Source organism: Pteropus vampyrus, unplaced genomic scaffold, assembly GCF_000151845.1.
Source record: "Pteropus vampyrus isolate Shadow unplaced genomic scaffold, Pvam_2.0 Scaffold737, whole genome shotgun sequence".
NCBI lineage: Eukaryota > Metazoa > Chordata > Mammalia > Chiroptera > Pteropodidae > Pteropus > Pteropus vampyrus.
Genome location: NW_011889518.1, coordinates 438,905 through 454,170, shown reverse-complemented (window position 1 = coordinate 454,170; position 15,266 = coordinate 438,905). Strand labels below are relative to the sequence as shown.

Here is a 15,266-nt window from a genome sequence, read left to right as displayed (position 1 = left end):
GAGCTTTGCTTAGTACATAGAAATAGCCACAGAAAGGCAGTCAAAATGGGAATACAAAAACCATGTGAAAGAATAGAAGGGAACTCATGAAAGCAAATGGGAATACGAAGGAACAGAAACCATGTGAAAGAATAGAAGGAATAATGGAATCAAGCAATCTAACAGATGCAGAATTCAAAACGCTGGTTATAAAGATGCTTGATGAACTTAGGAGAAGAGTAGATAGCTCAGTGAGAACTTTAACAAAGAGATAAAAAACATAAAAATGGAAATGGAGATTCTAAAATGGAATTAGAAATGAAAAACACATTATCTGAGATGAAGAGTAAGTTAGAAGGAATTAACAGAGTGAATGAAGAAAAGGATTGAACCACTGATAAAGAGGATGGGGAAGCCAAGGACACCCACTCAGAAAGGCAAGAAAAAAGCCAAGAATATCATAATAATTTAGGGAGCCTATGGGACAAAATTAAATGCAAAAACATCCATGTCATAGGGGTATCTGAGGAAGAGGAAGAACAAGAAGTTGAAAAACTTTTGAAGAAATAATGATGGAAAACCTCCCTAACCCGATGAAGGAAATAGACATGTAACTCCAGGAAGCTCGGAGTCCCAAGAAAGATAAACCCAAAGAGGCCCGTGCCAAGACACAACATAATTAAAATGCCAAAGCTTAAATATTAAAAGCAGCAAAGAAAAGCAGTTAGTTATCTACAAGGGAGCACCCATAAGACTGACAGCTGATTTCTCAAAAGAAACTTCACAGGACAGAAGGGATTGGCGAGAAATATTCAGCATGATAAAAACCCATGATCTACAACCAAGAATGCTTTATTCAGCAAAGGTATCATTTAGAGTCCAAAGATAGAAAAGAGTTTCCCAGACAATAATAAGCTGAAAGAATTCATCAACACCAAGCCAGTATTACAGGAAATGTTGGAGGGACTTATTTAAGAAGAAAAAAACATGTATCAAAAACATGAATAAAGAATGGTAATAACTACATATCTATCAACAAGTACCTCAAGTGGAAAAGAATTAAGTGCTCCAATCAAAAGATAGGGTGGCTGAATGGATAAGAAAACAAGACCAAGACCTTACATATGCTGCCTATAAGAGACTCACTTCAGAGTTAAAGACATACACAGACTAAAAGGAAGGGGATGGTAAAAGATATTGATGGACCTAGAGGGTACTGCACTGAGTGAAATTAGTCAGATAGAGAAAGACAAATACCACATAATTTCACATACATGTAGAATATAAAGAACAAAATAAACAACAACAACAATAATAAAAATGGAGACAAACTCATAGATACAGAGAACATTTTGAGGTCTATTAGACGGGAGGGGTTTTGGAGGGATGGTAAAAAAGGTAAAGGGATTAAGAAGTACAAATGGATAGTTACAAAATAGTCATGGAGATATAAAGTGTAGCATAAGGAACATAGTCAATAATGTAATAAATATGTAAGTGGGGAGAAAGGTGCTAGATTTAGTGGGGTGATCATTTTGTAAGTTATACAGATCTCTAAGCACTACTGTACAACTGAAACTAATATATTATTGTATGCCAACTATAACTGAAACAACTCATTGAATTGTACAATGTAAATATAAGCAAATAATTGTGTATTTTATTTCAATAAAGCTGGAAAAAATTATTAGCTAATATGTATGGGATTCTTATTATTTGCTAAGCCCTATATTAAACACTCTACATATATCAGGTAGTATTAGCCTTGCAATGACCCTTTCAGTTAAGTACTATTATGACTGTCATTTTACCTCTGATGACATGAGGTACACAAAGGTTAAGTAACCAGTCAAAGTTTAAACTAGTAGGTGGTGGTGCTGGTATATGAACCCAAAAAAGTCAGTCTCATGGCCTAAGCTCATAGCCACTATGCTCTTCTCCTATAAGAACACTTAAGATAGCAGGGAGCATCACTCAAGTCAGAGAAAAATAAAAGGCTAAATTGGAATCATAAAAGAGATCTAAAATACTGCTGAAACAGAGAGAAACAGAGACGGAAGGCATAACAGAAGAAGAAAAATGGAAGATAGAAACAAATTATTTAAAAATTCTTGAAGATTCAATGTGGTTATAACAATTGTATATTTATAGATTATATATACATATAATTTTACATATAATTTTACACATATAAAATTATAAAAGTATTATGTAAAAGTATATCTTATGTATAATATACATGTTAATAAAATAAAATAATTAGGCAAAAGTATATATGTATAATGTACACATTAGTATGTAAACAAATATAATAACTGTATAATATAACATAAAAGAATATGCTATGTCAAATTCCATGAGCACATTAGATTGAAATTGCAGCAGTCTCTGGGAAAGTGTTCATTGAGAGACAAAGCAAGAGTTACAGTATAGAAATAGTAAATAAAGACACATGGAAAAAAGTGACTGCAGGGTCATCCTCTCAAACATTAACAGTGGTCATTTGCTCATGTTAGGACTACAAGTGACTTTTATTTCTTTAAATCTTTCTAACTTTTTGACAGCGAACCTGTGTTACTTTTATAGTTTCAGATTGGTATAATTATCTTTATTTTGAAAGATAAAGTTGAATAAAATTGAATTGATTCTTTATTAGTCAATGTGACTACATCATAAAAATAAAAACTAGTTTTTTTTTATTTTTAGGTTTAACTGTGCTGTATCTTAGGCAAAAAATAACTTGTTTTCAGAAATAAAGTAGTTGTAACTATATTTGAAAATGAATGTGCATATTATCCTTTTCCCAATTACACTGAACAGATAAAAAAACCCCAGACTCTGCTAAAAATCTGATAGAACAAAATATCTTCTAATTTTTTTTTTTTTGCTAGAATAGAACAAAGAAGTGAAAGAAAATGCAGTACATGAATAAAGGTACTGAGAGTTCATCTTTAAAAAGTTTGATGCATTCAAAAACAGCTGGAAGATGTTCTGGTCCACCTTCAAGCTACGGCGGTGTCCTTAGACTATCCAACAAGTGGTACTGAATACAGACTCTGCCACTGATATGTTCGAACTTGGACAGCTCTCATATCTCCATGGTTTGTTTTTTCACACTGAAACAAATGTAGTAATAGTGGCTAATTTCAACAGGGGCTTCAAAAAGAAACAAATGAGAATAATGAAAACATGTTCAGATAACATGATAATCAGTGTTACAAGTTCACATTAGGACTTGTAACCAAGATTATTCTTTAGCACTAGGCAAACATGTTGGTTAGAGTGAATCATTGGGTAATCTTTATTTATATCTTTAAATATATTTATTTTGTGAATGTAGAAACTTTCAGAGAGTTTTACATCACTAAAATAGTTTTATTTTGCATCACTTTTTTTTTTCGATCCACCTTTGGTGCCAGAAACTGTGTGCTGTACTTTTAATAAGTGTTTTTTATTTGTTTTTAACAAAATTATTTTTCTCTTCAGGCAATAACCCATGTTTCATAAAAAAGCTTTGACACAATGAAGTTGAAGCTCTTGCATGCTGTTTATTTTTTTAATTTTCTTTTTTAATTAAAGTTGACATTTAATATTATTTTATATTAATTTCAGGTGGACAGTATAGAGGTTAGATATTTATATAATTTATGAAGAGATCTGATTAATCTAGTACCCACCTGGCACTATAGGTAGTTATTACAATATTATTGACTATATTCCCTATGCTGTATTTCACGTCCCTGTGACTATTTTGTAACTACCAATTTGTACTTCTTAATCTCTTTACCTTTTTCACTCAGGCCCAAAGAACATCTCCCATCTAGCCATCACTAGTTTGTTCTCTGTATCTATGAGTCTGTTTTTGTTTTGTTTCTTCATTTATTTTGTTCCTTAGATTCCACAAATAAATGAAAGCATATGGTATTTATCTTTCTCTGTCTGACTAAGTTCACTTAGCATAATACCCTGTAGGTCTATCTATGTTGTTGCAAATGGTAATATTTCATATTTTATGGCTGAGTAATATTTTATTGTCTGTATATGCCATTTCTTCTTTATCCAATTGTCTATTGATGGGCGCTTAGGTTGTGTTCATATCTTGGCTATTGTAAATAGTGTTGCAGTGAACATAGGGGTGCATCTATCTTTTGGAATCAGTATTTTGATTTTTCTTTGGATAAATACCCGCAAGTGTAATTGCTGGGTCATAAGATAGTTTTATTTTTAATTTTTGGAGAAACTTCCAAACTGTTTTCCATAGTGGCTGTATCAATTGGCAATCCCATCAACAGTGCATGAGGGTTCCCTTTTCTTCACATCCTCACCAACACTTGTTTTTTGATTTACTGATGATAGCCATTCTGACAGGTGTGAGGTGATATCTCATTATGGTTTTAATTTGCATTTCTCTGATGATTAGTAATGTTGAACACCTTTTCATATGTCTATTGGACATTTCTATGTCCTCTTTGGAGAAATAACTATTCAAGTCTTCTATCTATTTTTCTTTTTATTGAATTCCTTATTTTTATTGGTGTTGAGGTGTATGTGTTCTTTATAAATTTTGTATATTAACCCCTTTTCAGATGTATGAAAGGCAAATATCTTCTCTCATTCAGTAAGTGTCTTTTCTTCTTGTTAATTTCTTGTTTGTTTGTTTGTTTTTGCTGTGCAAAAATTATTTAATTTCATGTAGTCCCTTTTGTTGATTTTTTTCTTTTGTTTTCTAAGAGCTATTTCAGAGAGTTTACTGCCTATGTTTTCTTCCAGGAGTTTTATGGTTTTGGGTCTTACATTTAAGTTTTTCATTCATCTTGAGTTAATTCTTGTATATAGTGTAAGAAGGTAGTCCAATTTCTTTTCTTTTCTTTTTTTGCATATATCTGATCATTTTTTCCCAGCACTATTTATTGAAGAGACCGTCTTTACCCCATTGTCATAGATTAAGTGACCATATAGGAGTGGATTGATTTCTGGGCTTTCTATTCTGTACTGTTGATCTATGTGTCTGTTAAAAACAGTACTATGCTGTTTTGATTACTATGGCCCTGTAGTATAGTTTAATATCAGGTAGCATAATACATCCAACTTTGTTTTTCTTTCTCAGATTGCTGTGAATATTCAGGATCTTTATGTTTTCATATAAATTTTTGGATTATTTGTCTTAGATCTGTGAAAAATGCCATTGATATTTTGATAGGGATCACACGGAATCTATAGATTGCCTTTGGTAGTATGTACATTTTGACAATGTTAAGTCTTCCTATCTATAAATTTGGTATATGCTTCCATTTATTTGTATCTTCTTCGATTTCTTTATTAAGTGACTCATATTTTCTGAGTACAGGTCTTTTACTTTCCTGGTTAAATCAATTCCTAAGTATTTTATTGTTTTTGATGCAATTGTAAATGGAATTGTTTTCTTAATTTCTCTTTCTGATAGTTCCTCATTGGTGTATAAAAATGCAACCAACTTCTGAATATGAACTTTGTATCCTGCTACTTTACTGAATTCATTTATAAGTGCCAATAGTATTTTGGTAGGATCTTTAGGGTTTGGTTCACTCAGAACATAAAAGTCTTTCTTTAATTTGTATCAAATAAAGTTAGGGTTCTTGAGATGTAAGTCCTACTTTCCTCTAGAATACTATATTTAATCTATACCAAATATTATATAGTATTAACCTAATCTGGCCCCACCAAAAATGACTACAGAGATCAAATATTTAATATACTAGTTCATACCTATATTTTGGTATCATAAAACTATCAGAATGAGCCTGTTTTAATCAGAAGTTTGCAAGATACTTCAACTGTATAAACTAAACAATTGCACAAAATATTTTCAGGTTTTAGATATCTATACTAGGTATCATTACTCAAACACCTATAGCTGAGGTTGTGTTCTCCTAGGAATGTACATAAAACTCAATTTACTCTGATTAGAAATTACACAAAGTAAAAAAGCAATGGGACTTTTATATCAAATAAGAAGTTTTATCTCATACATTTTACTTATAAAAAGAATAATAATGTTTAATATTAATTAATATCTATATGCTCCTAAGACTGAGGAGAGATGATATAATTTCTGATGATTGAGGAAACTAATATACAGGAAGAAAAGGATCTTTATGCTAGGTTAGATACTTCTCCATGAGTATGGATTTCCCCCTTATCACAGCATATTTCACTCTGTATTGCTAGTTGTCACAATTTAGTGCAAGGTAATCGTCTACTTATCTGACCCTTCATGCTTAGTGTTCCTTCTTTCTTCTAGGACTTATATTCATAGCTCTTAGCAGAATTCCTGGCATATAGCAGATTCCCAATAAACATTTATTGAACATACAGATACATTATGCAAGGGCTGAATTGGTCTTGATTATTTTCCTAGAATGCTTGGTTTTATTCACCTATCTAACATGTTTGGGGGTGATATATAAAGATAAAAGATAATAGAATAAAAAGAGAAGACATTACTTTGTTGTTCTTGTTTTTTTTTATTTCTATAGATACAAAAATAGGTAAATAAAGTTGATGTGGCAAAATATACGATTTAATTATGATTTGGCTTTGGCACCTATCAGCTGGGGAACTTTAGAGAAGTAAATTCTGTGAATCTCAGAGATCTCATTTGTAAATTGATATATAAATTGCATACTTGTAAACATAAAGCTTAAATGAGATAAGATTGTAAAGCTCCTAATAGATAGTCATTATAATACTCATGTCTATTATATTATAATATCCTAATAGATAGTCATTATAATACTAATGTTATTATATATGAGTACTCACTATGATCCTTGGCCTGCGGAATAACCAACAAAGACTTCTCGGTGTAGATGAAAAAGGGGCACTTAATAAATCTAACCAAAAGTAACCTCACAGGCAGATCCGATCATAAATTCCTAACTGGACAGGTCCTAGTAGGTTGAATAGTCATACCCCAGGCATATAACTTCTTTAATAAAAGTTTTATCTTTGCCTTCAGCAAGCCCTGTCCATTGTTTTTGTGCATCTGGGTTAACTAACATACCTGTAAATGCCTCTTTTTCAGACCCCTCAGAAACCTAACCACCCTCAAGAGAGTACATAGTCTTAACTGTATGTGATCCAATCCCCATCTTGCTTTCCCCCACCTTCACGTAATCTTTCCTGTATTCCCTTCTTAATTCCAAATGTGTAGAAGAAACTTCAAAACTGTCATTCCTTGCAGAATTTGAGATCTTGCTTCCTGGCATTGTTGTTACTTTGGCTCAAATGAATACTTATAAAAATTCTCTACAAGTTTATACATGTCTTATTTGATGTAGGTGGCAGGATTCTGAAGAAGTCTACCTGGGACCACCCTGAAGACCCGGGACCCATTGCTAGGTACCAGCAGGGGCCCATTATATCCCACCAGTTTTTTGCTTCATATTGGGCAAACTTGGGTAAGTTTTATCTCAGAATCCCAGACCACCTTGCTTCAAGGGGCAGGTCCTGACTTTATTTGAGCTGCTCCTAGAAAATCCTTGAGGTGGATAAATGTTGAGATAACTTAGGGAAAGGAGGGGAAAATGTGTTGCCACTTTTAATTTCTGCTTTTTATTGGATTGCCTACTGAGTCTGAACAAAATCTTTGCTGGTTAAATGAGAAACTGAACTCTCTTTAGCTCCAAAGAGGAAGGGCACTTGTTTCCTTAACCTGAATCTCAAGTACTTTTGTGTGACTGAGAATCTTTATGAGGCTGACTGAAGAAAAATTTCCTCCATGGTATGAAGCAGTCCTATGGGGATATCCATCACATTTGGTTCATCTGGAGACATGCATGTAAGGGCTTTTAGGGTTTTTCCTAAAAGTATTTTCAGACTCTGCATATTTAAAATGAAAAACTAAAATTAACATAGGAAATCATGTCATGATGAGGATCCTTTGATACTTCTAAAATAATATTTTGCTTGGACAATTAGAAAAAGCCTGCTATAAAATTAGGCCGAAGGAACGGAAAACATATTTACTTGGTCTCTCGAAGCTTAAAAAAGAGGATTTAGATAAATGGATCAACCTATGATGCCATTTAGGTGTCAACCCAATTCTTCAAGGAATTAAAAAATGTCCTTATTTTAAAAAGAGAAGGTCATTTAACATTTGACTTGTCAAGGACAGATATTAAATGTAAATGCTCTCAAACGAAATTTGGATACACCAATCTTTTATAAACTAGTGAATTCTTCTCATAGTTAAACAATCTCTTGTTTGTGTCTGTCTGTGTATGTCTATATACGTATGCTGTAAATGCGAGAGATAAGTTTCTACCTCCAGGTGGTATTGTTAACATTAATTTAAAGGTTAGCACTTGTAAGGATTGGATATTCTAACATTCTCAGAAGTATAGAAACTAATTCAAATGCTTTTCAAGTTCATGTGTTCTAAAATTAATCCTTAGTAAATAAAAGTCTGTTTAAGTTTGTTGGTTTAAGTAGAACAGACATGTCTTTCAAGTTATTGATATTAAACATAATATTATATTTTACCCAGGTTTTACAAAAATAAATCCATGTTAATAATTGACTTTGATGTCTATGAAAAATGTTTCTAGAGGTTATAAAATGTCCAAGCTAAAGAATGCTAATTTCTTACTTCTTAGTTTTTATTAGAAATTGAGGCTTAAAGGATCAAAATCTCAATATATGTAGGAATAAATTTGTGGTTTCAGATGGGTTCTTGGAATACCTCAAAATATTTTTTTCATGTAAATTTCACAGGAAACATTGTAAAATAAGTTACAAAAACTTCTAGTGTATGTGTTGTGTGGGTAAACAAAAGCTGTAAATTAAATGAATAGTCAGGACAATGAAAACCCTGGAAAACCATTTTTTTTTTTTTTGCATTTCTTCATGTATCATAGTATATTTAAGCTGAAATTAAATTAGATGGAAAAACTCATAAGCTGATATGAATGAAAGGAGACATTAAGAAAATGTAGAATAGGTTACTGCTTCTTTTCACAGTGAGCTCTCAGGAGATAAAGATTTTAAAAGTCATTGACTGCTATCTGGAGATTTTGTTTATTGGAACTGACATAAAATAGAAGTCACTCTCTCCAACCTCTGTGGAAGGGACTTTATCAGATGTTACTGACTAATCCAAGTGCAGTTACACTTAAAGGGTTTAACTCATGGATTCATATTTCTTATCTAAAAAAGGCATTCAACAACGAATGCACACCTTCCTCATCTTTGACACTCACTCGCCGCTGCCTAAAATGGGCATTAAGAACTCCTCTAGGATGAGAAGCCACTAAAATCAGGTAGACAGCTATCCCAAGACATCAACAAGGGCTGTATACCTACAGACTGATGTTAAACTCAGAGGCCATTTTGACTGTCTTTACCTGTCTGCTAATGATATTAGCCATAATTGTTATACTTGTTCTTTAGGTTTTTCTATACAATCTAACTGTTAATGATTACTGAAGATATATAAGATAACTGTTTTAATACTCTTTCTATGGCTTATGTAAATGTTATACCTGGATGTTCACCCAGGAGCCACAAACATCCTAAGGCATGGGAGGTGACAAAGAAAGTTAACATCTCCACTAAGCAGTCCGTTCTCTTCTTATTCTAGGTTTTCTCTCTGTACCATAGGCTTTAATTTATGAGGAAATTGAATTTATTTTTATATTGAATAAATGACTGAGCCCTTTTGTCTAGGAAGTTATTAATATCCATAATCATGGCAGAATGGTGCATTCCTTCTGTGACCCCACAGCATTTTGTTGAGTAGTAGGAAAAGCCCCTTCTCAGTCCTCCATGCAACAAAATATATCTGTTCCAGACTAAAATGTGGGCTTCCCAGCCCTTTCTGACATTTAGCTTGTGCTTGGATGGTCTCTCCTTGGTTGGCAGCAGCAGATAGCAGGATAGCTGCAAGAGCTGTATGTGGCTGTTCAGGGGATTTAGTTCCATTCAATTCACAATCCCCTGGGACAGTCAAGGACAAGGATTGGGTACACTTGCACCAGGCTTTTGTTAGTGTCTGCCTATTGAGGTAGGCTGTGCTATTGCACAAATGATGTGGAAAACATGATGACTGAGCTCACTCATTAAAGAGGGGTCAATGCTATTGATGATAGAGTCATGATTCCCAATCAGAGAGTCACAAGAATCTGGAGACATGAGAGGTATTATAGAGCATTCAAATAGGTACTGAGTATTGCCTCAGACTAAATAAATAAGCACATAAATGTATTATTATTTTTGCAGTGAATATAGATACTTATGTATCGAATAAAATATAGTCATTTAAAATCTTTACTTAACTCACAACTATGTAATTTTAAAAATATAAGTGGATAGAGAATATTCTAAGAGTATAATTATGAACATGTGAGAATCCTGGACATATGCCTGTATGTATATGTTTGTGTGTATGTATAGAGAGTTTATGTTAAGTTTTTTGTCATAAAATTGGGAACCAATGTTCTAAAACTTGTCACACATGAAATTGAGAGCATCCTATAAACATCAAGTAAAATGCCTAAAATGGTACATATACTTATATGGTAGTGAGGCAAAAAAGGTTGAATGAAAGAATATATTTAATGTGTTTAGCACACTGTCTGGCACAGAGTTTGTGCTCAATGAATGTCAGTTATTATTATTATGCTAATAATAATAATGGTAAGTAAAGCATTGGGAAAGTATATACTTGTATGGTAAGTAAAGCATTGGGAAAGTACATACTTGTATGTCTTTATATTAACTGTCGAATAAGTAAAAGCAGTTCCCATTCTAAAATAATGCAGAGTTGATTATTCCAACTTCTTGCTCCCATAGCACTTTGTTCATATTTTGTTGTACCACATCACATTCTATTGCAATCATTTATTTACATCCTTTATAAGAATGCTGCAACATGAGAATAATTAATTTTTCTAATTTTTAATTAGGAAACTAAATCTTAATAAAAGCTCTCTGATTTGGTTAAGGCCATACAACTAGAAATGGTAGAGTTGGAAATCAAACCCAGGTCTTGTAATTTCGAGACCAGTGGTGTTCAACAAGATGTGAAACATAGCAGGCATTAAAGAACACTTGTCAGTTATTATAGAGATGATCATGGCCTGGAATGAAGAGGGCTGAACTTCAACTAGAAAATTCTAAGACAACTTAGATGATCATAACATGAAACAAAATTAGAAAAGTTTTACTTGGTAGCCTGCAAGTCTATGGATTATAAGAGTGTGTGTGTGTGTGTGTGTGTGTGTGTGTGTGTGTGTGTGCGCGCGCGCGCGCGCGTGTGCATGTTGAGTATATATATTTTGTTTTTAATATCCTACTTTTTAGACCTTTTATGGGTATAGAGCATAGGATATTACTCTGGACTTATAAATAGGAAGGCACAAATGAGTTTAAGTGTCTTGTTCCTTGTAGTAAAGTATGGCAATTGGCAAATAAAATATCAAGAAATGACTTTAAACAAACAGGCCAGTTTACATGTATTAAAGCTGTCACAGGCTTGTTCAAAGAGAGAAGGTTTACTATGCTAACACTAATCTAAAACTCAGGACTAGAAGAAAATTTAATTATTTATTCCTAGTTAACGCAGATAAAACTAAATATAATTAAATGCTAAGTGCTTCTTAATGGAAATTATAAACATAATTGAACTTCATATTGAACTAAAAGCAGAGATGTTAGTTAAATAAACAGATACAGATCTTCAATTCTCTTATCCTCTTTCTTTAATTATGCTCAGTCTTTTAACCTAGAAATTTCCACATATGTACTTAGTAGATTGTATCTTCACAGAACATTTAAGAATTTTCTGACTGACAAAGTAAAGTAAGATGGAAGTTTAAAAGAAAGTCATGTCTGGCTTCTGACAGGATTTCAGCTTTAGAAGAGTCTTTTCAAGTTTTTCATAAATACCATCTTTCAAAAAGCCATTCAACTTTTTTTTTTTCCCTGACTGCATTGAGACTAACCAGGGTTGTGGAAGTGTGGCAGGGGGAAGAAAAGGTCAAATTACACACAAAAGCAGTGAGGTTTACTTTTACGAATATCAGCCTGGGGTGTGCATTGACAAGAAAACGTAATCTAATAGAAATTAAGAGCAATGCTTCAAATAGTATTCACCAAGGAGTAGGGGTGGGTTGGGTGAGTATTATGTAACAAATTTGAAAACATATGGCCAACTGCATTTTTTACTAGTGAATATATGAAGGAAACTTGAATAATTAAGTCTAATATAGGAACAAATCACTCCTCAAATGGTCTAATTCTTAAACTATTTGTTTAAAGGGCATTTTAAAAGACAGTTAAAAAATTTTAAAAAGTAATGAATTTAAGAAAAATGAGATGAACAATATTGGTTCTAAAGGATAAAATTATAATAAGAGAAAGAACATGTGATAATCCTATGCTTATTTATATTTCATTTACCTAAAAATATATAGCTTCTCTTCATTAATTTTTGGGTTCCCTTTTCTATCAACATACTGAGAATATTGAACCATTAATCTAAAAATTTCTCTTTATAGAAAGGCCAAATATTGAATTTAAAACTTCCTTTATAAGGCATTTTGTTATAAAAACCCAACCAACAGCAGCAACACAAGTTGATGATTGCTCTTACCATCTCCTGGGTCAACAATCTCCACTGAAGTCACTGTGGGAAATTCCAGGGCAGCCAGCACGGGCTCTGAGAGAATCACTTGGAAGGTCTCAGACTGCTCATGCTCCCCATCACTCATGATGTGCACTCTCCATGAAGCCCTGGTCTGGCCTGGGTTGAACTGTACTTGTTTCTGTGCTTTGCCCTTAAAGTCTTTGTCTTTTTCTGCAGTCCCATCTCTTGTGCCAATACCTTCATGGAAACAATATCATTTTCTTAGTTTCATCTTCAATTGGATTATTAAAGTGTTCTGTATTAACTTTTTGTGTGTCACTTCATCCTGCAGTGCAAAGTAGATCCTGCTTTGATTTCAAGAAATGGATAATTGGGTACAGGTCCTACAATCAAAGTGTTCTGTTGTAGGTGTTGAGTAGTTCATGATACTGCTCTATCATTTGTCTTAGAATCTCTAAGATGGAATATTAATTTTGCTTTGGGTTAAAAATAAAGATTCCTTTTTACAATTAATATATAGTATCTATTCTGAGTGGAGTGCTAGTCTGCTTTGTTATTTAAAGTGTGGCCAGTGGAACAGCAGTGTGAGCAACACCTGGGAGCTTGTTAGAAATGCAGTGTCAGCCCTATCCAAGACCTACTGAATCAGAATCAACATTTTAGCAAGATTCCCAGGGTGAGTAGACACATACTAAATATTTCACATCTCCATGATGTCCTACATAAAATAGATACCCCATTTTAATAAAAGATGAAAGAATGATGTATAGACTGTGAAGGAAACGTATCAGTCCACACTTTCATCTTAACCTGGTAGATGAGATAGTCAAGCATACTAATTGTTAAAAAAAATGTTCTTAATTAGAGATGCATTCATACATATTATGAATAATATTATTAGATGGGGCAAAAAGAACTCTAAAAATCAAAAAGCTTACAAGTTGGGCTTAAAAGTATGATTCTTTTTTTCCCCAAAGAAAATTAATCATTAAACAAAACATATTACTTTGATTTACCTTTGTCACTTATGACATTACGATTTTAGTCTTTTTCTCTGACATGGAAAAACTGCATATAGGTTACACAAGGTTCTTTTGGAATGAGAGATTAAGTTTTATATCCTACTTTGGCCACATAGTGGCTATGGTATCATAGGTAAATTATTAACTTCCTCAGTTGTAGACAATATAAGGAGCAAAATGGTCTGGTAGTTGAGAGAGTCAGCCCTGGAGCCAAATCTCAGCTCTCTCTCTTACTAACTGTGTAACTTTTGGCAGATGACAATCTTTTTATTTCCTTACTTGTGTAATGAAAGATATAATGACACTCTTCTCATGAGATTAATGTTGCAAGTTATTGAGAACTAGGCCTGGCACATAATAAGAATCCAATAAATGTTAGTTATCATTATTATCACTTCATTGTCTGTAACCTAACAAGGTGTCTGGCATTTAATAAGCATTCAAGAAAATATTTGTTGAGTTAGTGAATAAAGGATTGTTATAAGTAGTAAAGATATAGAGTATTTAATGTGCTTAATAGAATATCTTGCATTTATTAACTGGTAGCAATAAGATCTTTGAAATTCCAATACTTTTGTGAAATGCAAATATATATTTAATTTACTAATGGGTTGTAATGGTTATAAAGTCAATAATCATCTCTGAGAAAATACAATGTAATTTTATGATTTACTAACTGTATTTCTGAAGGAAAATAATATTCTGCTTTTAGCTATAATGCAAACTACCTAATTCTAAAAGTCCATAAATAAAAGTGGAGGTTGTAGAACTGTAGCACAAAATATATTCATTGTAGAATTCCCACGAGGCTACCCTTCACTTTAATCTGATTTCTATTCCCAGTCCTAGCATGGATTCTATTACTATCTTCCATGATTGATGCATGTGAGTCACATACAGAAGTCTTTCCAAATTTCTAACTCCCCAGGTTACTAAGTAACATGTAGATTAACTAAGCTGAGCTAGCTATAGGACCTTTATAGAATTGCTGGTGCTGATCTCCACATGTAGGAAATAATAGTTCATTGAAAAAATAACTTCATAAGAATAAAAACCTCTTGTTTGACATTTTAGCATCTGGCTTTTAAAAAGACAATGGAGAGAAAAATTTGAAACACTAGTTTAAAAAATTTTGCAACTATTAACTTTTCCTCATTACTATCAATGGGCTATTTGTGAGTGAGTAATTAAATATACTCATTAGGAGGGGAAATTAATGTAAAATGCAGATAGATGAAAGCATCCTTAAGAATTAATTACTAAGGTGCCCTGTTTTTTAGTTATTCATTTCCTTATGACTTATTTTTAAGCACAAAGCACAACTAAGGCTAATTTCTTACTGACAATAAGTAAGACAGGATCATATTTCTGATCTGCAGAGCATGTATTTGTATGCAGAGAGAGCATGCTTCTAAAAGAGAGAGCAATAAAGCATTCATTATGCTCTAGGATTAAACAAAGAGAGTGTAAATGACAGCCTACAAAGAGGCACATTCAAATAAAGAAGATGGAAGTAGAGCTGTCCCTGCTTTGTGTTGGATCTGCGGATGGACCGGCCTCACTTAGAGTCAGAGTAACTTTAAAAGATCAGCAGAACATAGTGTGAAAATCTCTCTTCTAAAATTAAAAAAACAAAGTAT

General features: G+C 32.9%; 1 protein-coding gene across 2 annotated transcripts in view; it reads right to left on the bottom strand.

Moving 5' to 3' along the window:
* FREM2 (FRAS1 related extracellular matrix protein 2) overlaps positions 1-15,266 on the bottom strand; it is a 271,893-nt gene that overhangs the window by 170,472 nt on the left and 86,155 nt on the right. For both annotated transcript variants that reach the window (XM_023526177.1, XM_011385559.2), the window contains one exon: positions 12,611-12,841. In XM_023526177.1, coding sequence (XP_023381945.1) covers positions 12,611-12,841 — 231 coding nt within the window. The remainder of the gene's footprint in view (positions 1-12,610; positions 12,842-15,266) is intronic.